This window comes from Lontra canadensis, unplaced genomic scaffold, assembly GCF_010015895.1.
Source record: "Lontra canadensis isolate GAN:19392208 unplaced genomic scaffold, GSC_riverotter_1.0 scaffold1, whole genome shotgun sequence".
NCBI classification, from domain to species: Eukaryota; Metazoa; Chordata; class Mammalia; order Carnivora; family Mustelidae; genus Lontra; species Lontra canadensis.
In genome coordinates this window covers 117,473,912-117,501,286 of record NW_022630995.1, presented here as the reverse complement: position 1 = coordinate 117,501,286, position 27,375 = coordinate 117,473,912, and the positions used below count along the sequence as shown (strand labels likewise).

General features: G+C 43.0%; 1 protein-coding gene and 1 long non-coding RNA gene across 7 annotated transcripts in view; one reads left to right on the top strand and one right to left on the bottom strand.

The window, feature by feature from the left end:
* AFF1 (AF4/FMR2 family member 1) overlaps positions 1-27,375 on the top strand; it is a 199,980-nt gene that overhangs the window by 49,914 nt on the left and 122,691 nt on the right. Inside the window, exon 1 of one of the 6 annotated variants that reach the window (XM_032862026.1) lies at positions 24,380-24,926. The exons of the other annotated variants lie outside the window; for them this stretch is intronic. Coding sequence (XP_032717917.1) covers positions 24,907-24,926 — 20 coding nt within the window. The 5' untranslated portion in view covers positions 24,380-24,906. Of the gene's footprint in view, positions 1-24,379; positions 24,927-27,375 lie in introns of those variants that run through there. 6 annotated transcript variants of the gene reach the window in all.
* Positions 22,506-23,877, bottom strand: LOC116870428. The gene is made up of 2 exons (XR_004383217.1): positions 23,817-23,877; positions 22,506-22,808 (listed from the first exon to the last, which is right to left on the bottom strand). It is a non-coding gene; the product is annotated as an uncharacterized LOC116870428 (long non-coding RNA).

Below are 27,375 nucleotides of genomic sequence, written 5' to 3'. Positions count from 1 at the left end.
CCTTCATCAGGCTCTGTGCTCAGCAGGGAGCCTGCTTCCCTCTTTCTCTCTGCCTGCCTCTCTGCCTACTTGTGATCTCTATCTGATAAATAAAATCTTTTTTTTTTTTTTAAGATTTTATTTATTTATTTGACAGACAGAGATCACAAGTAGACAGAGAGGCAGGCAGAGAGAGAGAGAGAGGGAAGCCTGCTTCCTGCTGAGCAGAGAGCCCGATGCGGGACTCGATCCTAGGACCCTGAGATCATGACCTGAGCCAAAGGCAGCGGCTTAACCCACTGAGCCACCCAGGCGCCCTGATAAATAAAATCTTAAAAAAAAAAAAAATGCAGGGAAGAGGGAGAAGCAGGCTCCCCGCTGAGCAGGGTGACCCACAAGGGGCTTGATCCTGGGACCCTGGGATCGTAACCTGAGCTGAAGGTAGATGCTCAACCGACTGAGCCACCCAGGTGTCCCTGAATACAATCTTTAAAAAACAAAAACAAAAAACCCTTCATTTTTTTCCTCTATCTTTTGGAGGGGAAAAAACTAAAAAAATGGCCACGCCAGCAGCAAGGCTCTCTTCCATATCCCACAGTGTGGATTTTACATACCATTTCCCAATAAAAGAAACTAGGTCTTATGGAAGTGAAGACCAGTTTTAGGTCTGGGTCTAGAAATGAACACAATGAGCCTACAATTTCCTCATCATTACCAGCAAGCAATGCCCTATTAAAGACCATTCGGGTGGTAACAAAAAGACTCCAAAAACAACTTGAAGGGTTTCCCAGCAGCCAAATGGTAGCATAAAAGCTTAGAAGAATAAAACTGAGTGGATTAAAACATAACAAATATGTTTAAACCCAGGGATTTAAACTGGTAATTTTTTAAAAAAGATTTTATTTATTTATTTGACAGAGGGAGAGAGATCGATCACAAGTAGGCAGAAAGGGGGGAAACAGGCTCCCTGCTGAGCAGGGAGCTGATGCGGGGCTCCATCCGAGGACCCTGAGATCATGACCTGAGCCGAAGGTAGAGGCTTAATCCACTGAGCCACCCAGGCACCCATTAAACTGGTAATTAAAACAACAACATCCATTAATCACCTTTGGAAACTGGTAGGAAACCAGCTCATAATTTTTAAAAAATGAAAACAAGGTATCAAGCATTTATCCTAGTTTCCTGAGCAAACTGGGTAGCCAAATAATTAAGGAGGAAAAGTTACTTGTAGAAAAACATTAACAAATAAAGTGATAGCACTGAAATAGTATCATTTCAGTATTTGCATTCTCAAACTGAATAGGCAGTGATCACCAGTAGCTGATAATATCATTAGGTTAAAAACTGGTGAGAAGCTTTTCAATAGGATGGTTTAGGGTGGCTGATAACACCTGTTATTTATACCTGTTCTAAACCTGTTATTTAATGTTAAGATTTTTTTTATCAAGAGGAAACTGTTGTGTACCCTGATGTGATTTAGTGGGGTGTAGATAAACCACTTCTGGAATAGTCTTTCCAGAAGTTTGGACAGGGATCTTGTTGAGTCAGCTTATGGGAAACACAGTGGACCGAAAAATGTGTTAAGGACACTTCCTGCATGCTGTCAGCAAAATCCATAACTTGAGTACGCTACAGGAAGTAGTCTTTTTTTCCCAACAAATCTGTAGGCAAAAAATTTATAGGTTATTTAAAAAACCCAAGAGACATAACCCTGTAGTAAAAAAATCCTGTTTGATCTAAGCATACTAATTAAATTTGAAGAGTGGGTATTTGAGGCTATTAAAGGAAAATTTTATTAATGTTAGTAATTTTTGAAGATGATTTTATTTATTTTAGAGAAAGAGCAAGCACGCATGCGAGCCTGGGTGTGGGTCGGGCGGGGCAGAGAATCTGCAGGGACTTCAGAGCCTGATGTGAGGCTGATCCCCGGACTGGGGATGGTCGCCTAAGCTGAAACTAAGAGTCAGGTAGGTGCTTTACCAACTGAACTACCCAGGTGCCCCTGTTTTTATGTTTATGTTTATTTTGTTTTTAGAAGATTTTATTTATTTATTTATTTATTTATTTGACAGGTCAGAAGTAGGCAGAGCGGCAGGCAGAGAGAGAGAGTGGGGGAAGCAGGATCCCAGGACCCTGGGATCACGACCCGAGCCAAAGGCAGAGGCTTTAACCCACTGAGCCACCCAGGCGCCCCCCTGTTTTTATGTTTTTAAAGAAAACATTTTAGATGGGATCATTTTATTGTGGTTATGTTTTTTAAGAAATCATATTAAAGTCTATTTAAACCTGGGAAACCCTGGTGCTTGAGTTTCTTACCTATAAAATAAGGGAAGAGATAAGATTAGTGGCCTTTCTTGTTTTTTTTCTCTGCTCCTTATGCAATAGCCACTCCCTCTTGTTTTTCTTCTAGGAGTCTTACACTCTAAAGTTCAAGAGGTAGTGTTGCACGTGGTGAAGCCTTTGTTTAACAGTGTACCTCTGTGAGCAGGAACTCTAGGGCGCAGCCTGAATGGCCTGATGATCCTAGTCCCTAGAAAACTCCTCTGTGATTTTTTTTTTTTCCTGGCCCTTCGCCCTCTCCTGAGCAGGGTCTGACCACAACAGTTCTGAGCTTTGAGTGAGGGGTCCAGCAGGAGCTTGACAATAATCAATTTATGGACTGGGCTGAGTTAGACTTGGCTGACAGTCAACCTTCTGTGTGGAAGACTTCATTCCTCAAGAGTTGATAACTCAGATCCAGGTGGAAACCAGAGGCAATAGCCACTTGGAGTAGTAGCAGTTCAGCACTTCTTAAAGACTACGAGGCTTGTAGAAGATAGCAGGCCCCCTTGGGTGGGAGCCGTCAGCACCCCTGCTTTGGTAATATTCAGAGAGCCTTGGTCAGCTGTTGACAGGAAAGAGGTATGAAGAAAACACAAGGCCATGGGATAGGTACATCTTGACAGAGCTGTAAGCGGAGTTTGTGTGTAACACAACTCCTGGAAATCCCACGTCCCCCAAGGGCAGTTTCAGACTGCCCACAAAGAGGGTGCCATCCATGAGCGGCTCTGCGATCTGCCAGCAGTGAGTAAGCTGAGCACAAAGGAGGCACTTGCCAAGTATGTTTGGGGCAGCATGCTTTAGATGTCATCAAAGCTGATGGAAAAACTGGGGCTTAAATATTACAGTGTGGGCTGTGAGGCTGTTCAAAATGGTGTATTTCCCAGGAACTTGGTTCAACTCTGAGAATAAATGTATGAGCATTAGGGAAATTGTTTGCATAGAAAATGGTTTTTTTTGCTTGTTATTTTATCAGCTGTGATCCACTTACTTAAGGTTGTTGGAAATATATAACCTGCATGTATGGCTCCCTGCGACTGTGCATTTATTAAAGGAGAGAGAAGAGGGGTAGAGAGGAGAGAGAAATGCTGTTAGTTGAAATTGTTTCAGCCAAGTTCTTATTCTGAAAGCACTTTCTGTTCATAAGGTGATTGTCCTACACAACACCACCATCGATAACTGCCTTACTGTTATCCCTCAGACTTCATCAGGTTAGCTTACAGCTTTAAAGACAGACTTTCTGCCAGGAGGGAGGCGGGCGTCTCTTAACCACATCTTCATGGCGGGAAACTTGAGTGTTCAAAGCATCTGAAACATCAGGTAAAAAAAAAAAAAAACCCACACTGGAGTTCCATGTTCACCTCAACTTGCTACACACACACACACACGCGCGCGCGCACACGCGCGCACACGCACATACATATATATGTATATATATAATTATTGTTATCTTTAGTCATTAAAATATGGTAGATGCCCTGGTCCCAGATACCAAATTTCTTTTTAAAAAAATATTTATTTTTATTTTAAGTTGGCTTCATGCCCGATATGGGGCTTGAATTCATGACCTTGAGATTAAGAGTCACGTGCTTTATGGACTGAGCCAGCCAGGCACCCCTGGAATTTCTTTCAACCCCCAAACACACCTGGAGAACACCAGACCAGACCAACTGTGATAATATATCCCTGTTTGCCTTTTGCAGAAGCCGTCTAGCCGAGTTCAAAAAGTAAGGTCAAATTTGGGAGTGATGTGATGAAACATAGCTAAATGTCAGGGAAAGTATTTCCTAAAAGACTGAAAAAGTGATCCAGTGACTGAGGGCTCGACAGTGTAACGGTAGCTTCTCCAGAGGCCAGTTGGCACAGTGATGAAGAGCAAGGTCATAGCTCAGTCCCGCCACTTACCAGCTGTGTGACTGAGAAAATCACCCAATTCCGTGGGCCTCACCATCATTCTCTGTAAAGCAGGGATGGTGAAACTGCACTTGGCTTAATGGCTTTTGGTGGAAATTAATTGAATATGGACAAAAAGAACTGTGTACTGTGGGTGCTCAGCAAACACTCACAGTTCCTATCACTAGCAAAATTATTCCAGCACCCTCCTTGCCACTGTGCCCAGACTTTGATATTGAGGACTGTTACTGAACATCTCAAGCACACACACTGAGGGCATTTTGTATTTGGCAAAAAGTCATCTTTCTGTGAATTTCCAAGTGGAAGGAGCTTAGGGACCCATTAAGTTGTTAATCATTTTAAGGCGGGAGGCCAGCTGGCTTTGAGATGTTAAAGGGCACTAACTAGTCTGTCAACTGGGAGTAGAGTTCTCAGCTGAGAGTTCTCACTGGGATCGCTGGAACTGGATGAGTTCTTAGCCAGGAAGTCGCCTCCTTTCTGAGACTATGGGCAACACTTGTGAACTAAAACTGGTCTAAGTGTCTTAAAGGAATCCTTAAACATGATGTTTAAAACTAACTCCGTGACTTAGAGATCCTTGATCATGAAGAGATATAATTGGTTAATCAACTTTTTGTTCTTTTTTTTTTGAAGATTTTATTTATTTATTAGACAGAGACCACAAGTAGGCAGAGAGGCAGAGAGAGAGGGGGGGAAGCAGGCTCCCTGCTGAGCAGAGAACCCGATGCGGGGCTCGATCCCAGGACCCTGAGACCATGACCTGAGCCGAATGCAGAGGCCTAACCCACTGAGCCACCCAGGCGCCCCCAACTTTTTGTTCTTTACATTTGTTATATTTTCAAGATATTTAGGACATAGAAAAATGCCCTTTCCCTGAGTTAGTAAGTACTTAGAAGACAAGGATTTTTAAAGCTCTCCTATTGGGTTATGCGGGGCTTTGGACATAATAGATGCTTAATAAATGCTGCTTAGGTTTCATTTTAATCTTCCCGTTTGGCGTGTGACCTGCGTGGCAGCTCAGAGCTCAGGACCTCAAATGAAACCCCCTGATTTTTTGAAGAGGCTCTGCCCGCCAGTGGAATGCAAAACTCGTGCCTCAAGTTAGGTTTTTTGAATCGTTTGGATTCAAACATTGGCTAGGGGAAAAAATACATTTAGGGAGAGCCTGGCTATCACAGGCAAACATCAGTAGTAGACATAACCTCTTTTTGTATGTGGGGAGATGAGATCTTTTTTTTTTTTTCTTTTAAGATTTTATTTATTTATTTGTCAGAGAGAGCGAGCATAAGCAGGGGGAACGGCAGGCAGAGGGAGAGGGCAAAGCAGGCTCCGAGTTGAACAAGGAGCCCGATGTGGGACTCAATTCTAGGACACTGGGATCATGATTCTGTGTTTCTAAGCAGCCTCCCACGTAGGGCTGCCACCGCTGCTGCTCTGCCGTCCTCACGTGAGGTAGCAAGGCTAAAAAGCAGAGGTTTTCAAACTTGGCTTCACATTAAATTACCCGAGAAGATTTTTAAAATACTGACGCAGGCGTCCCACCTCCAGTCATTGGCCTGGGGTATGGCCCCTAGTGATGGGAATGTTTCCGTATCCCCAGGTGATTCTCCTTTAGAGTCAAGGGTGTGGACTAGGGCTCAGCCTGAAGGATCTGAATGGTTCCCATTATTAGTTCACATCTGTGAAGTACCTGTCTTCTAAGTCATGTCCTCTGTGTGTGTGTTTTAAATTATTATTATTTTCTCCCTTCTCCTTTGGACCCCATGTTTTGAAAGAACCCCTCTATGAAAGAAACTCCATTTAAACATCTTTGCTGTCTTCCCATTTTTCAAGTAATCAAACCACAGAAGCTCGTCAGTCAGTCAGACTTCCTGGTGAGCCAGAGCTCCCTGGTGTTACCACACGGTGTTGGCATACCCTCCAGGAAGGCCCAGAGCAGAGTCCTGCTCCTACTTTCCATGGGCAAATATGTGATTTCCTTTGGACTTTCTGAAATGTCGACAGTAGTTCACTGATCTCCATTTGTGGACCTAGGGCAGAGTCCAGCGATTACATAATGAAGAGGGCTTCTTAGAAGTTTCTTTTGGTTGGGGGCAGAGCTCTTCCTTGGGCCCAGGTGCTGGAAGCAGTCTCGCTGCTGCGGAGAGCGGGAGTTCCTCACAGTCCTCTGTTTCAGTCATTATCTATTAGCAGCGTTATCTTTTGGCTCCCTTTCCTCTAACGAGCACACTTTCCCCTTGATCCTGTCCCACCTCGTGACTTGATATACAGGAGAGCTGGGAGATTGTGGGAGAGCATGAAGGTTAAGATAGCAGAGGATGCTCTGAGAAGACCTGCGTTGGTTGGGATTTCAAAATTGGTAGGGGGTCTCCAGCTGGAGAGGGGAGAAAGAGCATTCCAAGGGAGAAAATACTCTTGTGCAAAGATGCCTGGCATGAGAGGCGTCTGATGGAGGGTGTCTTTGGCGATCAGCTGAAGAAGCAGTGGAGGGGGTTGGCCGAGGGGAAGGGCTGCTGAAGTTTGACCCAACGGGGCCAATTGGGCATTGGATGTCCCTGCAAGAAGTATGGTCTTCATCCTGAAGGCCGCAGGCAATGCGTATTTTATCTTCTCTTTTCCTTTTTTTCCCATAAGAGAGTAACATCTGATGTGTATTTTAGGAATGATGTATTCTGGCAGTAGTGTTGAAGGCTAAGTGGGGAGAGGTTGGCAAGAGAAAGAATTCTTAAGCTATTGGAAAAAAACAAAACAAAACAAAAACAACCCATCATGATGTATGAGAAAGAACCTGAACTAAGTAAGAGAATGGTAGGGATTCTAGAAGACCTTGTGATTATTTTTAATTTCCAAAAGGAGTTAGATGATAAAAGTGTCAGCTGGGAATAGGTACAAGATTGACGCTAAATAGAATTTGGTACATTAAGGATGCATTCTGTTAGCCCTAGAACAGGGGTTTCTAAACTTTTCGTGTAAAACAGAATCACCTAGATGCGAGTTGTTGGGCCACACCCACATTTTCTGATTCTGTAGGTTTGGGTGGGGCCTGAAAATCTGCAAAAGAATGCAGGAAAGGCGCAACAGGAATCTCGAGGGAAAATAGAAGACAAAGAGCAAGTTGGTAGGACTTAAACCCAACAACATCAATAATTAAAATAAGTGACTGAACATTTCAATTACAAGGCAAAGATCCAGCAGACCGGGCTTCACCCAACACAATACCTTTACAGTAGATACATTTTATTTTATTTTAGATGCATTTTAAATTTAAAAACATGCATAGGTATAAGGGAAGAAGAATAAGAAATACCCTCAAACAGTAAGCGTAAGAAAGCTGGACAGCTACATTAGGATCAAGAGGGCAGAAGTAGAACCAATGATGACAGCTGCAGGGAAGCCAATTTTAGGTCTGTGGAGCACTGAACTTTCTGGTCTCATCCCGGGCCAGCAGTGGGAGGGACTGCCTTTTCAATTACAATAGATGTTCCTGAGATTCTTAGACTACTCTAGGTAGAGAGAGAGCATTCTTGCATAGAGATGTGGATTAGATGACCTTGGTCTCCTTTCTGGAACTGAGATTTGATTATAGTTTGTTAATTTCATTTTTTTAAAGATTTTATTTATTTATTTGAGAAAGGGAGTGTGTGCATGCTCATGAGTGAGGCACAAGCAGGGGGAGCAGTAGAGGGAGAGGGAGAAGCAGGCTCCCCATTGAGCAGGAAGCCTGATGTGGGGCTCCATCTCAGAACCCTCAGATGATGACCTTAGCCAAAGGCAGCTGCTTAGCCGACTGAGCCACCCAGGCACCCCTGATTATAGTTTATTTTTTATAATAATTGTGATTTTTGTTTTGTTTTAAAGGCTAGGAATACAGCTATATGTTCATTTTATAATAATTAGAAAATATTTAGATGCCCAGAATAAGACAAACCATTTGCTCCTTTCATCCAGAAATATCTATGGCAAGCATTTTGGTATAGAGGCCCAGTCAAACTTTTTAATATTCATATTCAAGTAAATTTTGATGAAGTGGTTTCCTAACAAATGTACTGTATTGTGATTGCTTTTTTTCCCCCCTAAACCTTACACTATATTATAATATCTTCCTATATCTTTAAATATTTTTATAAAACAGGAGGTGATGGCATATTCAGCCCAGGGGAAGATAAAGCATTTAGAGACTAGTGTAAATTGAAAATAATAGAGGGGCATCTGGGTGGTGCATTCGGTTAACATGTCTGACTCTTGGTTTCCGCTGAGGTCATGAGCTCAGGGTCATGGGGTCGAGCTCTGCGTCTGGCTCCTCACTGAGCACAGTCTGCTTGAGATTCTCTCCCCTCTGCCCTTCTGTGCATGCTCTCTCTTTCACTCAATCTGAAAATAAATAAAAATCTTTAAATTGAAAATAATAGAGAAGAAGTTCAAGTGAAGAGATCCCCACCCCTGTATCCCTGCACCCCTGCATTTTTACTATCTCAAGAGACCTCCGTGATTTGGGTGGTGATTACATGTGGAGAAGGAACCAGGAAAAGGAGTAACTGATCTTTAGTTTGGGTGAGGGATACTGGTGGATAACCAAGGGACCAAGGGGAGAGGAATGGGTTGATGGAACTGGGGTCTGATTAATTCTGGCCCTGTTGAGTTGCTGGGGGTCACTGTCTGGCCTGTGGCTGTTTCTTAGGCCGTCTTTTGTCTCTCTACCTCATGTCATGTTTTCTTCTTTTTATTTAAGGTGGCACTACTCCCCACACCACCTGTTGTGGTGCACACTCACTGTTTTTTCCTAGTTAGAAATGTAAGGAAGTAGGTGTAAGGATGTTTAGTGCTGTTCATTACAGTTAAACACATTATAAAGATAATGACAGGGGCGCGTGGGTGGCTCAGTGGGTTAAAGCCTCTGCCTTCAGCTCAGGTCATGATCCCAGGATCCTGGGATCGAGCCCCGCATCCGGCTCTCTGCTTAGCAGGGAGCCTGCTTCCCCACTCTCGCTGCCTGCCTCTCTGCCTACTTGTGATTTCTCTCTCTGTCAAATAAATAAATAAAATCTTTAAAAAAAATAAGGATAATGACATTTTTTAGTTTTGTTACTCATGTCCCTCCTGATCTGCTGATTGGAAGCCCTTTTTAAATTCTGCCTTCTGCTTTTATTTACAAGAATGGAACCAACTTCAGCCTTCTTCTCTCAGTTCTTTCCCATCCCTTCATGGGGTGGGAGGCATTGTGTCCTTTATAAAGATAATGCCCTTTGCAGACTAAGCAGCAGGTCAGGCTGAATGATAGGTGTCTCTTGGCATCTCCAGGGTGACACACTTTTCACTAAGTGAATGATACATTTTGGACAGCCTTCCAAGTGCCTTTTCATACCCAGGATCATGTTTCTGGGCAGCTGGAAAGAATGAACGTGGAGTTGTGGAGAGAGGTTTGGGTTGAGTTAAACTTTTGGAGAGTCATTGATGATATTGTCCAAGACCACATACAGAGACTGAAAGTGAAGTGAAGTTTTCTAACGTCTTATAATGAATTCCGGATGTGTGAGCAGAAAGATTATAAAATGAGTTCCCCCCAGATAGACTGGCATCCTAAAAGTCCACAGAGGAGAGCTCCAAGGAGGGTGGTCATTGACATCACCAAGGAAGCTTCATTTAGGAAGTTTGGCTGGGATGGCAGGAGATTGGGTGATAGCTTCGCTTCGCTTCGCTTCTTTTCTTTTCTTTTCTTTTCTTTCTTTCTTTCTTTCTTTCTTTCTTTCTTTCTTTCTTTCTTCTTAAAAGATTTATTTAGTGAGAGCTAGAGCAGGGGGATGGGGCAAAGGGAGAGAGAGGGAGAGGGGAAAAGTGGGGGAGAGAAGGAGACTCCTAAATGAGCAGGGATCGCCGTGTGGGACCCGTTTCACAAGGGGCTCCATTTCACAAGCCTGAGATCATGACGTCAAGATCATGACCTGGGCTGAAACCAAGAGTCAGGTGCTTAGCCAACTGAGCCACCCAGGCACCCCAGGTGTTAGCTTTTAAGAAGAGGAGACTGATACGTGAGAGAAGTGGCTGGTTCTAGAACCGGGGTAGAGAAAAATCAATGAGCCTGGAACATCTTGGAGGACGAGGAGTTAGGGAAGTACTCAAAAGACAAAAGTAAGGGGGCGCCTGGGTGGCTCAGTGGTTTAGGCCTCTGCCTTTGGCTCAGGTCATGATCTCAGGATCCTGGGATTGAGCCCCACATCGGGCTCTCTGCTCAGCAGGGAGCCTGCTTCCCCATTCTCTCTCTGCCTGCCTCTCTGCCTACTTGTGGTCTGTCAAATGGGTAAATAAAATCTTAAAAAAAAAAAAAAGACAAAAGTATGGGAGCAAATCAAAGGGACAAAGAGCTAACCTGAGAGCACCCCATGGCCAGGGCTGGAATATGATGAATAAAATAAATCATGTAGCACTGAACTATAACCCAAAGGATAAAGTAGCCATGAACCCATACTGATATAAAGAAATGATTATATGAATTAATAAATGGAGAAGAAGCTAATCCTTCCCACAGAAGAATTCAAATAGGATGTGTAGATACCACCCACACTCTACAGGAGGTGGAGTGTAATTCCGTCCTTTCCTTCAAGGGAAAACATCAGATAAACCCAGATTGGTGGGGGAGGTGAGGGGGACATTCCACAGCACACCTGGCCTGAACTCAAAACTGTGAAGGTCATGAAAAGCCAAGAAAAACAGATACTCTCACAGAACAAAGTGTGCAATACCGTGGATTTTCTCTTGGAACAGATAGAGAACATTAATGGAAAACTGAATTCAAAACAAAGTCTGGAGTTCCAAGTAATATACCAGTGTTGATTTCTCAGTTTTGGCCAATGAGAAATAGTGCTGTAAGTGTGAAAATGGGGAAACTGACTAGGAGGTATATGGGAATTCTTTGCAACTTTTCCATAAAGCTATGATTATTCTAAAGTTAAAAAAAAAAAAAAATAGGGCGCCTGGGTGGCTCAGTTGGTTAGGCCTCTGCCTTTGGCTCAGGTCATGATGCCTGGGTCCTGGGATCAAGTCCCACACTGGGCTCCCTGCTTCTCCTTCTACCCTTCTCCCCTGCTCGTGATCTCTCTCTCTCTCTTTCTTTCTCAATAAAAAGTCCAAAAAGAAAATTTTTTAAGGCGCTCTGTGTGTGTGTGTGTGTATGTGTGTGCGTGCACGCATTGGGATGGGGTTTTGGAAACTTGAGCTTGTTTGCAGGTTGAGAATAAGTCATTGGTGTGGAGGGGCAGGGATCTTGGGGATGGTGAGGAGAGATGCTCTAACAATGCACAAGTAGAAGGAGATGTGGAAAAGTGTAAACCAGAAGTAGAGAAAAAGACATTCATTCAGTGAAGAGTGAGCTGAAGTTGGGTGGTAGTCCTCAACATTTTTGCTTCTGTAAACGCCCCCGCCCCCACCAGAATATTGAAAAACTGCAAGTCTTCATTTCCAAACCTATGAGAGAAAATCTTCCACCTAGTTTTGTAATTCTGTATAGCTAGCCAGAGAAGGGATGGGCCTTGCTACAGGTTGGTTACCTGAATGTCTTTAATGAGGAACCATCCATGAATATTTCTTGATTGGAGCTCAGGAATTCTCTTACATAGATCTGTTCCTGGCCGCAGAGGTGTTTACACGCTGGAGCAGTGTACCCTTGATTTGGGATGAGTGAGAGGCCTGCTTTTCTTGGTCAGGTAGGGAAAGGCAAGTGGGAAATGAAGGGAAAGGCTGAAGGGGGCATTTGGGAGTTAAGGACCTTGGAAAGAGGTTTACCTAAAACCTTTGCCCTCATACCTCTTGCGAATTTCCTTGGGTCACCAGTTTGAAGACCACAGTAAAGGACCTGAGAAATGGGGAATAAAGCTTTGGAATAGTGCCTGGGGAAGAAGAGGGTCAAGAGAGGTGAGGGGAGGACTGCTTTGTGTTGAGGTCATAACTTAAGAGGGAGCCAGTTAATTTCCAGTGATGCTTATGATAGAGTTCTCCCTGCTAGTTCTGTCCTCCTCAGACTGCTCAGCCTTTTTTTCTTCCTTTGTCTCTTCTCTCTTTTTCTGCTTTATGTGAGATCTTCCATTGGGAACCTTGAGCAGTCTTTTGGTGAAGCGAATTTTGCAGTGCCCTCATTAAACAACATTCCACTGAAATGAAGTAATAATCCTTAGGAGATTTGACTTATGTAACTTTTAGACCCAAAATGCTATGAAAGAGTAGAGTCATTGAATGTTGTGGACCAAATGTGTATAGTACATTGAATGAGGCATTTTACATTTTGGATTAAGGCAACCTATGTAACCTCTCTCCATCCTCCACCCCACCCCCCGCCCTGCCCTTTAATTTCAGCTAAGGTATGTTAAAAAGATTTTGCCTTCTAAATTAAAAAAAAAAAAAAAGGTAATACATATATGTATATACACACACACACACACACACACACACTTTAAACATATGCCTTTGTATTTTGCCAAATGATGGAACACGAAAGATGATTCTGCTTTAGCTCACAATATTTAGACATATTTGTGATTGTACTTACAATGTGTTACATATGCCATATATTGTTGCCATTGCTTGTATTCAGGTGTCATTTATAAAGACTGTTAATTGGGGCACCTGGGTGGCTCAGTGGGTTAAGGCCTCTGCCTTCAGCTCAGGTCATGATCCCAGGGTCCTGGGATCGAGCCCCGCATCTGGCTTTCTGCTCCGCAGGGAGCCTGCTTCCTCCTCTCTCTCTCTCTGCCTACCTGCGATCTCTCTCTGTCAAAGAAATAAATAAAATCTTAAAAAAAAAAAATAAAGACTATTAACTTACAAAGCTAATAGACAGATACTCTTGTGATTCAAGAACATAGCTTGGATTGTAAAATAGTCTGTCACATTCACCTTATAAATTCTATACTATTTATTACATTGTGTACCTTTTGGTTTTAGCATACTTGGTCACTCTAGGATTAATTCAGAAAATGTAAACTGATTAGCATATTCTCACTGTACGGAGAAACTGATTTTGTTGTATAGATGATGTTTTGGTGTCTTGTAACATCTTTCTATTTTCATTAGCAATTCTTCACTGCACTGGGCAATTAATAAGATAGCTCCAAGTTTTTAAAGGGGCAGTGAAGATTGACAGGTGATCTTACCTCTTACTTGTAAACTGAGTTGGGTCTGTGAGCTGGTCCAGTTTGAGCATGCTTCGGGGCCCAGCCATTCTCCACCTGACGTCTACAGGACCTCAGGGGGCTCCCTCAGTGGGTGCCAGGGAGATCATGAACATATCAGAGTATAACGGACGTATACGTGGGGCTTTCTCCTCAAATTTCATTGGAAAACCACAGAATTTTGTGCCCCTCCACCCCGCCAAAGGTTAAAAATGTTGTCTTTGTTCAGTTTCATTACTGAACAGGTCTGTGGTGGGGACACTGTGGTGGTTTCCAGACGCTTGGAAGTGGTAACACCCATGTTCGTATTGCTGTACTTCAGCCACAGACAGTGTCTAACTCCAGAAAATTTCTCTTGCACTTTCCTCTAGTATTTTTAGATCTATTACAAGTCAAATATAATCCCGCTTCAGTTTTAAATTACCCTCTCTAATTTACAAACAGTTTTGACAGCCTGGGTAATCTCAGGTGTAATTATGATCTGGTGATTCCCTTTTTCTTTTTGGGGAACTGTTCGCTGTATTCTTTCATTTCTTTCTATTTAAATAGTGCCAGAACAATTAACATAGTTCACAGAGGAAACATGTAATTTTATTGTTACATTTCCAGCCTGTGGTAAGTGGAGACTGTGAGTAAATGCTCTTATGAAATACTGTTTCATCTTACTTAGGTGTCTGATACCAATTTGTTTAAAGCACAGATGATCCTAGTTTGTATTGAGAAGAGTAGGAGAAACATGGGAGGAAATGGCAAGCAGAAAATTCTTAGGGGTAGACTTTTCCCCTGAGTTTATACTTTGTTTCCTTGAAGGTTTATCACTCTATGAATTTATGCATGCAGTGGTGTATTATTTTTTGATAGAGGTCTCTGACAATGAAGATAAATGCTGTCCAACTGCTGCTATAAAATGATTCAGGCATTATAAACAGATAGTGAATCAAAAAGCTCTTAACATTATTTTCTAAATAGGCATTTAGAATTCTAGGTTAAGTGGTTCTCACCTAGAAGCAGACAAGTATTACCGGGAGAATGTGCTGAAATGCATATCCCTGGGACCTCAGCCCACGAGGACTTTGATTCAGTCGTTCTAGACTCCACTTTTTTTTTAAATACAAGCCTCAGGTGATCTGACCATATTTTTTCAAAGCTGATGGAGGTGCTAAGAGGTTACATGGGACTAATTATAAGAATATTACCTGTAATGCTGAAGAAGCCATGATGAGTGTGGAGAGGTGAGGTGGACACGGAAGTATTAGCAAATGACATGGAAAAGTTTGTGCCCCACAATTATATTGAGAACCCCAAGGAGTTTTACATATTTGGGTTTTATCTATTGATGCTTACTGGATTAGAAATTAAAACTGAGGGATGCCTGGGTGGCTCAGTTAGACATCTGCCTTCAGCTCAGGTCATGATCCCAGGGTCCTTGGATCGAGTCCTGCATTGAGCTCCATGCTCAGTGGGGAAGCTGCTTCTCTTTTTGTCTGCTGCTCCCCCTGCTTGTGCTCTCTTTTACTCTCTCTGACAAATAAAATATTTTATTAAAAAAATTGATATTGAGATATTTAAAACATTAAATATTTAAAATAATAAACCCATTGTTAATTTAAATACTTTCTTATTGAAAAAAACTATTTCCAAAATAAACTGATGACAGCTATGGCATTATTTTACGTATGCAAATCTCTTTATTCTTAACACAGTAGAAGGTTAATACAATAGATTCTCACAAAAGTTTCTTTATTCTATCTGTTCCAGTGTTGTTTTGTTGAAATCTATGAAGATCCAGCCTCACACAGAAAAGGACAGCAGTATTTTAATGCCTCCTTTGATATTATACCCAAACTATACAAGTCATATTTTCTTAAAGCTTGGTCACAATATAGAGTCTGATATCCTGTCACTGAGGTGTTTTATTTTTTTACTTTGATACATTAAAATCCATTGTTCTGTCATACACTTTCAGTGACTGTTCTACCCATGCATGACTTTGTATCAATTAGAAGATGCTGGTCACAAAGTTAGACAGATCTTCTAAAATCACATTTATTTCCCTCATCTTGTTATGGGAGCTCAAGGGTGCAAGAACAACTGGGGGGCAAACAGACCAGGTTCTGCCACTTGGCACTAAAAATATCTAAAGGCCCAGAGACTAATGGTGGTGAAACAAGAAAGGAATTTCAGTGAGGTCAACACTGGGAAGACAGAGACTAATGTCCTAAAAATGTCTCCAAGGTGCTGAGAATACTTCTAAGTAGGTAGGTACTCAGCAGCAGCAGCAGCAGCAGCAGCAGCAGCAGCAAAGGTCAGGTTGACTGTTGTCTTGGGGTGGATCATGTGGGGTCTTGCTGGCATCAGGGGAGTAGTTTTATTGCTTGAGGGGGTAGTTTTGGTTCCCATCACGGGATGTTTTGCCTGCTGGGTTTTTGCCTGAGTTAACAGATAAGCTGGAGGGAAAAACAAAGCTATTAAGCAGAAAAAGTTGAAGGCAAAATGGAGTAAATCATGGCAAAGACTGGGTCCTTCTTCAAATCCTTACTGTCGCCTCATCATTCCATTTCAACAGAAGGAGGACAGACGATGGTCACTTCTGCTGTAACTACTTCCCGTGGACCAGGGGTAATGTAGGAATTTTGGAATGGAAGATTTTGACAGGTTAGGAGAATTTGGTTTCTTGTGTCCCTGCTGAGGAGGATGGTAAGGGCATCTCTGAGCCGGTACAAGCATGGGCTTCTGTGTGACAAATACAGAGTCAAACAACAACCAGAAAGATGAACAAGAAATATAGCAATGCTTAGCAGGGCATATTTCCATTCAAAAGGAATCAAATTTAGTCAGCTGCTGAAAGGATCTAGAAGTAGGGCACCTGTAGCAGTTATGTGTTTGTTTAAATCTTTCACAGCTTCAGTTACATTTTTTTGAGTAATTTGGAATAGAGACCTAACATTCTGTTTTAATGAGAGCACAGGTTCCTCCTTGGGCTGCAGTCAAAATGTCAAGGACCATCCAGTTTTGAAGGGCTTCCTTTTGAATTGCTGGGGTTTCATCATTTAGGAGAGTGACTGCATGCTGGGTTTGCACAAAGGTGGCTGTTGTATGCATGGCTAAAGCCCCCCACATTGATAGAGGCAGCTTCTGGGACAGATATAGCTAAGGGATAAAACCATCAAGAAGCGCTCTTTGGGGGCACCTGGGTGGCTCAGTGGATTAAGGTTCTGCCTTCAGCTTGGGTCATGATCTCAGGGTCCTGGGATTGAGCACATCGGGCTCTCTGCTCAGCGGGGAGCCTGCTTCCCCCTCTCTCTGCCTACTTGTGACCTCTGACTGTCAAATAAATAAAATCTTAAAAAGAAAAAAAAAGAAGCCCTCTTTGCTTGAAGTTGAGCTTTAACAATACCCCAGTTATGAGAAATTGCTGGAATTTAACTTGAATTTAATCAGTGGGAAATAGCTCATCCCCAAGTACATCAACTAATCCATTCATAAGGAAGGGAAAGCCATTCATTATTTCCACAAGTCCATAGCTAACCCCATAGAGTGGGGTACACTCTGTGGTTTTTAAGGAACGATTTTTGCCATCCTGGCCGCATAGAATCAATCCATCAAGGTGATAGTTGAGTTACACAGTTGTCAGGAATTGGCTGAGATGATCCCCAAATACTATCTAGCTTTTCATTGCATAGGGGAGCAGCTTTACTCCATTGGACTTAGTCAGCAGTTAGCTACTCAGTTCTGCCGTGTTCTTCATTTCCCACACGTGGGGTGGGGTGGGGTGTGGGTGGGGGTGGCATTTATCTGTTCCTTTCCTAAGGGAAACACATGGTGATGAGCTGTACCTTCCCACTAGGGGAGCAAAGTATACCCAGAGAAATATTCACCTCCAACTTGTGTTTCCTCAGGGAGGTCCTATGTAACCTTGGTGAATAATTTGAGAAAGTTCAGTGGGCCACCTTAGACTTAATGTGCACTGAGAAGGGAGTGTTAAGAACTCCTAATGAGCAAGTGCCTCCCCTTGTTCAACTGCTCAGTTATATGCCCATGGGTCCTTTTATTATCCTCATGGAGTGACAGACACGAAGATTGTCTATACGTGAGTTATTGTGGCAATTTTTCTGAAGTTTGCCTCAAGCTGTGTAGGTTAGGTGAACAACAAACCTTTAAAGACAATCAAAACTAGAATCTAACATCCACAAAAGTGTGTTATTGAGACACCATTTTTCTCTCTAAAATCACCCTCATTTCCAACAAAAAGATAGCCATAGTAAGACCAGTTTGTAAAACAAGTCCAGTTTTTAACAAACTTGGCCTAATTATTTACATAAGCACAGCAAGAATAGTAATTGGCCATATACGTTCTTTTACATCTGCTTTGCTGGAACTTTTTTTTTTTTTTTTTTTTTTTTTTAAATCTGACAGCACAAGCAGAGGGAGCAGCAGAGGAAGAGGTAGAAGCAGGCTTCCCACTGGGCAGGGAGCCCGATGTGGGGCTCCATCCCAGGACCCTGTGATCATGACTTGCACTGAAGGCAGATGCTTAACTGATTGAGCCACCCAGATGCCCCTTGCTGGAATTTTTAATAAGGAATTTCAGATTGAACTTTTAATAGCCTCTAAAGGTGAGAAGTCAAGTCAAATACTTGCCATCAGATCCTACTGCAATACCTGTAGATTTGGGTGAATTCCTCTCTTCTTGAGGTCCCCCAAGCATCCTAAGTCCTGCATCTGCCAGGAAGTGACATTCTTGACTCACTTGGTAAGGCTGCTGGGAACTCGGTAAGCAGAGTATCCGGGCACATCTTCAAGGGGGTCTGTTGGCTGCATAAAGTCAATTTCCGTTCCTTAAAAGTATGTGGTCATATCTGAGTCTATGTATGTCTCTGTCAAATATGACATTCCACACAAAGCCTTGGTAATATAACCAGTGTTTCCAGTGGTGTTCCGTTATAAGGAGAACAGATTCTTATTAAATCTATGTCACTAATTACAATTGTCATGAAAGAGAATACTTACTGAGGGTTTCTGAATTCTAGAAGGTTCAGATTGGGAGAAAAGATGAATGTTTCCATTCGTTCATAAAGGACTATTTTATCATATTTCTGTAAGTCATAGATCTTTTAAGAGAAAAAAATGTCATTAAATCTGGAAGAGCAAACATGAGAGAACAAACAGTGTTTCAAAGGAGAGTCATAAAAACTATAAACATCTTCCTCAATTCATTTACTTCCTTGTTACTAAATCTTGTTCTGTTTGCAACTTTTCCATTAGTTTTGGAAATTCTTATCCAGTTTAGTTTTGCGATTTAAGGATATCAGAAACCCGTATTTGTCAAAAGTCCTTTTCATGAGATTCCTTGAAGATGAAACATGTTTTGCAAGAGCATCAGAACAATAATTGTAAATGACAGAAGACTCAGAGACGGGCTGCTTAAAGATCTGATGAGTTCATTATAATGCAGTTGATAAGGAGATCCAGTTCTTTCTGTGACATATGGCATTTCAGTAAGTAGAATATCAAGGGATGGCCTCATACCAGGACATATTAAAACTTTAAGAATTTCATATAATTTCTAGGGCAGAGGGGTGCCTGGGTGGCTCAGTCAGTTTAGCATCTGCCTTCTGCTCAGGTCATGATCTCAGGGTTCTGGGATTGAGTCCTGTATTGGGCTCCCTGCTCAGAGGGGAGCCTGCTTCTCCTTCTCCCTCTGCCCCTCCCCTCCTCATACTCTCTCTTTCTCTCACTCTCTCACTCAAATAAATAAAATAAAAAAGTTCTAGGACAGTTATAGCATTTGCCCATGCAGTATAACCTAAGAAGGTTTATCATCATTTGACAGTGCTTCCCATGTAATTTAACATACTAAATAAACAAGCCTGATTAGTCAAAAAGACTTCATTTAGAATTTGAATTTTAGGGAGGTATTGTTGAAAACCTCAGGTCTTGGGCGCCTGGGTGGCTCAGTGGGTTAAAGCCTCTGCCTTCGGCTCGGGTCATGATCCCAGGGTCCTGGGATCGAGCCCCACATCGGGCTCTCTGCTTGGCAGGGAGCCTGCTTCCTCCTCTCTCTCTCTCTGCCTGCCTCTCCACCTACTTGTGATCTCTGTCAAATAAAATAAATAAAATCTTTATTAAAAAAAAAAAAGAAAAGAAAACCTCAGGTCTTATTATTTTTTAAATTAATCATTTTTTTAAAACCTCAGGTTTTAAAGAAACATGCCTAGATAGAATTACAAATCAATATAAAATATAACATTTAATTATTTATTTAACCCAAGTGGCAATAAGAGATTCTATGGGTTACATAGTCGTTAGCAAAAACTTAGCCTCTTTAATAATGAGAAGTTTTAATCTTCTTAATCAAAGACCTGATAAAGACAAAACATGGAAACTGGTTTTTTGGGCAGATTAAAAAAAAAAAAAACAACTTTGTTTATAATTTCTTATCAAGAGTAGACCAATAATCTAAGAAAACTTTGTCATTTTTACAGAAAGAAAAAAAGAAACCCAAATTCCAGTCTTATACCAGTGTCCTTTTAAAATTCATTCATTGCAATCCTAGTCACTCCTGAACATGCACAAAACTGTTTTCCAAAGATTCCCCTTCACAAACCTTCCACAAGGCTTTGTTTTTTGTTTTTGTTTTTTAAATTCAGATTTTATCCTAAGTTTTCTCTCTCTAACTAGTCTTGTTTTGGGACAAAACTACTTTCTTTTTCCGCAACAAAATTGTACTCCCATTCTCCTAACCTTTCTTATCAGAAGCACATCTTAATTTCCCTACAGAGAGTTGCTCTCCTTATCACATCTAGCAGTCTTAATTACATCCAGTGAAAACTTTAATAACCGACTGTGAACTGTTACAACCAGAATTCTTTAGGTTGACAAATTTATAAATATATTTCATAATTTTAAGGAATATGTTCTTTCATAGTATAACTTTCAGTGAAGCATAAAATATGTTTACTAGTAGGCCCAACTATCTTTATTTTCTTTGTAATAAGAGGCCAAAAGCAGATAAACCTGTGTTTAGTAAGTAATGTTTCAGTATTTTATCTTACTTGGAAAAGACTTAACATATACAGTGAGTTCAAACCAATTTGTTATTTAACTAGTGAAATTTCAAAGTATTAGTTTACCAAAGATTTTGAAAGCTGTTTAAAACTTTACTCTTAGGGGTGCCTGGTGGCTCAGTTGATTTCAGTGTCTGACTGTTGATTTCTACTCAGGTCATGATCTCAAGCCCCTGTCTGCCTCCGGGCTCGGTGGGGAGTCTGCTTGGGATTCTCTTGGTTTTCCTCTGCAACCTGCCCCCACCACACCTTGAATGTGCACTGCTCTCTTCCTCAAATAAATCTTAAAAAAAAAAAAAAAAAAAAAAATTTTACTTATAAACCTTCTTAAAAATCGACTTGCTTTTAACAATTACCCATGAAAACTTCATGAGAGAGACTAAATTAGCCATCACTTTGGGTCTTCTTTTTGCTGACCAATTGCAACAGAGATAACATGAACTTACTCGACCTTTAGTAAACCTTGGTAGAATCAGTTTTGTATTTAATTCTGATAACTCCAAAGACATGTCTTTTTAAATTAACAACTTTGAATTTGCTTTAATACCAGGTATTCTGCACCTGTGTCCCCTAAAAAGTCCATCAGTTTGTTCCCCGCTGTCAGTTTTACCTGGGGCTCCTGGGGGGAAATCTGAAGTAGGTGGGTTGAGTCTAGGGGAGCTCCTGGACTCCTTCATGCTGATGTGGGAGGTGCTTTAGTTCGCACCTCGTATAGAGGGGGCCCAACAGTTTGGGGTGCTTTTTGCTCCTTGATGGTGAAGGTAGGGGGAGCAGGAGCCCATGGCACTGGAAGCACCAAGGATAATGAAGGAGCCAGCTGTGCCAGCCAGACCGGTGGTGGTACGGAAACAGGAGGGTGGAGGAGGTGGTGGCAGAGGTGGCAGGGTGCCCCCAGCAAGGGTGGAGGTAGACTCAAAGTTCGGACTAACATTCCTTTATCTCCATCTCCTGTCTTCCCTCCTGCAAAACAGGCTTTTTCTCTGGTTGCTTTTTAGCCCTCTGCCACCATTTATTCAAAGTATGTCCTAATGGACTTTCTTTGGAAAAAGAAGTATCTCCCATCATCCTAGGCAAAAGTTCAGAAAGAACACAGTAGAAACACTAAATGAAGCTAAGACTACCTCTGTTAGCATTCATTCTTCCTTAAAAGTTGGGGCTTCACTAACTGAACCAAACAGCTTCTCCACAAGCTAGAGCCAAATCAAAACGCCCTGTTTGTTGGTAACTGAATGGGGGGAAGAACTCTAAGAGAATCATTCAGGAGCATCTTTCCTCTGCGCTTAATATACATAGGCCAGGCGGTGTTAAAGTAAAATACTATCTTCTTTTTAGTCATAGGGTCATAGCTAAAAATAGACTAGTCAGCCAATATTCTCCTTAGGGGGCAGTGAGGGGATATGGAAATAGTACTTCCCATTCTTACACACACTTCAAGAAAGCTTACAAACACATATCCTGACTTTTCTACTTGCCACTCGTCCCTTCTCTCCTTCTAACGGTACCTCTAATGACAAATTCTATAAATTCCTTGTTGCAAATCAAACGAATGAACCACGCAAGCCCAAAATGGTTTCAAGGAGCTCGGACAGCAGGGAACTAGAGAAGGATGGGGCCCAGCGTGCATTTACTAGGAACAAAGTCTTTTAGGCCCACTTACTCCTTAGTTCATTTCTCTGCTTCACCAAATGTGGCAAAGGCAGTTTGTGCCTATTTGGGGCTAGGGGAAAGGAGTGTCCCCAAAACAAGTTTTGGCAGCTCTGTTCTCTTCACTCTCCGGCTGCCTGAGGTCAACTAATCACTTGTGGTTGTCTCCGACCTGTCGTAGTCCCTGATTTAGGAACTGAAGAGACGAGCTCTGGCGCCCTGCAACCAGCTGCTCGGAGAACCAGGAATCCTAAGAGGGCTGGACAAAATGGAAGCACAGCTCCTGGCCCGACTCAGCAGAAAATTTGTTACTGGAGCCCAAGGGTGCAGGAACACTTGGCCAGGGGGGTGAGTGGGAGGCAGCGACAAACAAACCAGGTTCTGCCATTTACTGCTAACAAAATTTAAAGGCTGAGAGACCAGGGGTGGTGAAACAAGAAAGGAATTTATTTCAGTGAAGCCAGTACCAGGAATACCATGGGCTAATGGCCTAAGAACTGTCTCCAAGGTGCTGAGAATATGTCTAAGTTTATATAGGGAAAACACAACAAAGATTGGTGGGTACTCTGCAGCAGAGCAGCAAAAGGTCAGGTTGATTATTGTCTTGGGGTCAGTCACGCAGGGTCTTGCTGATGTGAGGGCAGCCCTTATTGCTAGAGGGGGTAGTTTCGGTTCCCATCACTGGATGTTTGCCCACTGGGTCCCTTGCGTGAGTTAACAGGTAAAGCTGGAGGGGGAAAAAACAACAAGAAGAACAGATTTGAAGGCAAAATGAAGTCAGGACTATGTCCTCTGATCTCATTGGAAAAGTCTTTTAATTATTGAGACACTATCAAGCTTACAGTGGCAGATGTAAAGTTTTCCGAAATGCTTGAAAGCTCCAGTTTTATCATTGGCAATAAATACTGTCAGTTGTTTTCCTTGAGGAAACAGATTCACTTTGTTCATTTTTGAGAAAATGACTGCTGAAAACCCAAGTCAGAAAACGCACAGTTCATCAGTTGTTCTTGCACTTAAAAATGGTAGTCCCTGACAAAACAGCTGGTTTAGCTCGCAACTCAGTTACACAAGTGCTTTCCTTTCCTTCACTCTGCAGGAGCAGAGCTGTTTGTACTTCTCATTTTCTCACAGAGAACATCAAAAAGACCTCTACTTGAGGCCTTGTTGAGATTTAACGAAAGTCGTAATTCCTGCTGCTTGCTTTATTAAGGACATTCGGAAAGGCTCCTTGTTTTAAACTGCTAGTGTGTGGTGGTGAAGAATGCTCTGGTATTAGTGCCGTTTGCAGCCACTGCCTTGGTTGGTGCTAACACGCGAGCAGTTACAATTGCTTTTGCACCATTACTGCAAATGTCAGCACAGTGAAAAAGACAGGCCATGTCTTTGTGTTACTCTAAAAATAGTTCTGACCTCTGAGAGGTTCTTGGGGACTCCCTGGAGTCCACTGATTACACTTCCAGAACCACACGTAAAGATGCCCTGGGCCTTCCTCCCAGCATTGTATGTTTTCTCGCCAGAGGTCAACATGCCGGTATTCCATGGCTTGTTAGTAATACAGTCCGGAGTACCTCTTTGTGAGGTGGGCAACACTGGAGCGGCTCCAGGGGGAACTGAGGAGTCTCCGGGGCAGGCATTCATTTAAGTTTCCAGTTCCTACAGTGTGCTGCTGGAGCCCGCGAGATAGGGTAGCCCAGCCGCCCTCCGTCTCTGCCCACGTAAGGTTTGCCCTGCTTACCTTCAGGCACCGCTCAAATGCCTTCCCTCGTCCTCTTAGTAGGACCCGTTTGGGTTTGTACCCTTGAACACTTGAAGAGTGTTCACTACGTTGATGGTTTGCATCCTCAGTGATTTTTTAAAATGACAACCCCAAAATGAGTTATTGTTTACTTTGTGATCTGTATGTTGTCCCAAGAAAGGGAAGGGCGTCTTGTAAATGTTTTCTCAATGTAATGAAATCAAAACCGAAAGCGAGCAAAGTAAAACAAGGGTGCGTTAGTTGCACATTTCCTGACTGCACGCATTGGAATGATCAAAAGGAGCGAACGTGGTTTACTGCTGCTGGGGTTGTGTGTCTCGCTCCCTGCAGCCTCTTGGGGCCCAATATTCAACAAATACTCAGATCGGAGCTGGAGTTCTGAGCGGCCGGGTACTGTGTGTTCCCGCGGTGTGTTTGTACATTGTTAAAACCTGGCAAGAGAGCGCTAGCCAGGAGCCTGCAGGCGGGGCTCGACCGCGAGCTAGCGGGCGCGCGGGGTGCGTCGGCGTTCGGGCTCGCTGCCCCCGCCCGGCGCAGCCTCCGGCTCGGGCCGGCGGAGCGCCGTGCCCATTTAAGGAGGCGGACCGTACCACCAGAACTTTCTTGGCAGGGGGTATTCGGGCGAACTCCGGCAACTTTCAGGGAGCCGACATACGATTTCGCTTCTCTTCCGACGCCGGCCCGAGCTCTGGTGCCGCTCGCTGGGAGCTGTGCGCTGGTGGGCTGTGGCCGTGGGCTTCTCCGGTTTCCCTTCATGCGAAATCGCCCCGAGGGATTTCGCTGGCTCTGCACTCGGACGCGACGTTCCCCGAGCTGGTCCAAAGTGTAGTTCGCCTGCAGAGGCCCCAGTGCCCGGATGTCCATCAGGCTTAGTGGGAGCCAATAAGGCCGGAGCCCGAGGCTGCACTGAGGACGCCCGGGCTCGGGAGCAGGTAGTCCGGTAACGCCGGGGAGTCGCGCTGGGGAGACCGTCCCCGCCCGGCCCCAGCAAATGGTGAGCGCGGCGCTGGCGGAAGGGCCGCGGGTTGAAGGCTCCGATGGACAGAAGTCCTTGAGCTCTGAAAACTGAATGATGGCAGCCCAGTCAAGGTAAGCCGGGCGCCGAGAGAAACTTTTTAAATTGTGTTCGGGGGGAGGGGAACGGGGGGTGGGGGGGGGGGGGGGGGGGGGGGGTTGGGGTGCTGCGAAGAAGACCGGCAGGAAGCAGCTTTGTCATTGCTTTCTCATCATTCCCGATGCTGTGGTTCATTACTTAACGTCAGATTAAAAAAAACAACAACAACAAAACTCGGGGTGGGGGGACAAACAGTTGGGAGAGCATACTGGACAATTCCTGCGGAGTAGAGGAGAGGGGTTGCGTTAAAGTAAAAAAGTTAAATTTCTTCTGTCTTCCAAAATAATTGTTATTTTCGGAGGAATTAAGTTGTTTTCACTTGTTTGCCTTTGCCGAAATTTTCATTTAGTTTCTTTGTGCACCTCCCTTTAGGTCTCTTGATTTGAGAGTGGCGGGGAGTGGGGGACGGTTAGTATTTTGGTCGGAATTTTGGAGACACTTAATGTAAAAACACCTCGCCTTGGAAAAGGTGGTTGAGAATTTGGCTGGTGAGTGATCGAAAATTTTACTGCTAAAATGTATTCCACATCAAACGGCACAGCTTGCGAGAATCTGCTGAGTAGGCAAAGACCGGGAATGTACCGGGGCTGGTGAGGGGAGAGGATAATGAACTACAGTTGCTGTCAGAGGAACGCTCTTTTTAAGAACCCCGGGCTCTGACTTTCCATGGTTGGTTCCTTTTTTTGTGATGAGTGTTAAGGAGTGATGACAAGGCATCACTGATCATTACACAAGTCAGACTGTTGTGTGTGAACTCATTTTAGTTGTGACAGTATCTGGTGCTAAGGAAAACTTAGGAGTTATATTTAAGTCCTTTTTTAACTTTTAGTTTTACTAGAAAGCAGTTTGGTGTCACCTGTTTGAAGTAATAGAGGTCTTCCAGTTGATATTTGATGTAGTACAGTGATTGGGGGATGTCTTAGAGGGCTAAATATGTTTCGGGTCTGAAAACCCAGGTCTACCAGTGAAAGAAATAGATGCTTGAACACTGAAGTTTGGGCCACATAAAATTCGAGATTTTTTTTCTAAGAGAACTTTCCAGGAAGAGAAGCAACTACTCCATATAGTGCGATATCTGCTTTGGATGTTTAATCCTCTCAGTTCCTTGGTTTATCCCCTGCCCCCATGTTCTCGGTTATTCTAAGAAAGGGGTTCTTGGGACCAAGTAGTGGGAAAAGCTTAGGTGAGAAGCAGGAGTTGCATCTTTGTTTTGCTAACCTTTAATGAAATTTAACTGCCAAGGGGGTCTGTGGAATAAAGCCTTCGATTAAAATACCTTGGTCTAAGAAATTAAGTAAATACCATCCAACGGAATTCAGAACATAGAGAGCTGGGATCGGAACTCAGGTGCAAGTGATTTCAATGCCTCAGCTCTTTAAGAGTAAAATGAGGTGATAGCTAATTGGACACTGCATGTAGTGTGCCAGGCACAGCTGCTTTAATTGGATTATGTCTTTGATCTTTCTTAGTCACTTCAATAGGTAAGTCCTTTTATTTTTCACATTTATAGTTAAAGAAACTGAGGCCCAGCCAGCCTTTTTCTCCCCTGAGGACACATAGGTAGAAAGAACAGTGCCTGACTGGAGCTGCTCTGTAGCATTTCCTTACTTCCAGACTTTCCCCTTTAATCCTGAGGTGAGCTGTGAAAAGGAAGCTTCACAGCCTCGATATAAGTGTACAAAAAGCAATTTCTGCTAAAAGCGCTTTGCTACAAAAGGGAAAAATCTGAACTATCAGTATGGTAGTTGATCTTGTTAGTAATTGGATTAGGAGGACTGTGTATATTCTGCTCTAATACCTGGCCTTCAGACAGGCCCCTGAATTAGGAACAAAGCCACTGAGGCCATGATGGCTGTTGTTTTCTTAGCCTGCATAATGGGAGTATATCTCACAAGTTGTAGGTATTCATTTTCTACAGTTAGATCTGGAATGTGGTCCGTGCTCATCTAGACGTTGTGTTTGTCTGTCTTTTTTAAGATTTATTTGTGGGGGGGGGGAGGCAGAGGAAGAAGCAGGCTCTCCACTGAGCAGGGATAGGCCTGGTCCTATGACTTTGGGATCATGACCTGAGCTGAAGGCTGATGCTTAACCGACTGAGCCACCCAGGCACCTCTAGACATTGTGTTTTGTGGGACAGTAGGTAATCTTTGAGATTCTCTAAAGATTCTCTTTTAGATTCTTTGAAGAGAAGATGGCACATATTTTTGGATTTCAAGGAAACCTCAAGCTGGGTGGAATTGTTGAGAGCAGTGCTAAGAGAAACAAAACCATCACCTCTGATTTATAATCTAGGGTTGTAAAATCTTGCCCAAGTGCCACCCATAGTATTTGTTTGCTCTTGGAACAATTAGTTTGGATTGTTGGACTCATTGGCCCTAAGATTCATAGCTCAATTTGTTCTAAACACAGTTGTTTCATGGTGCA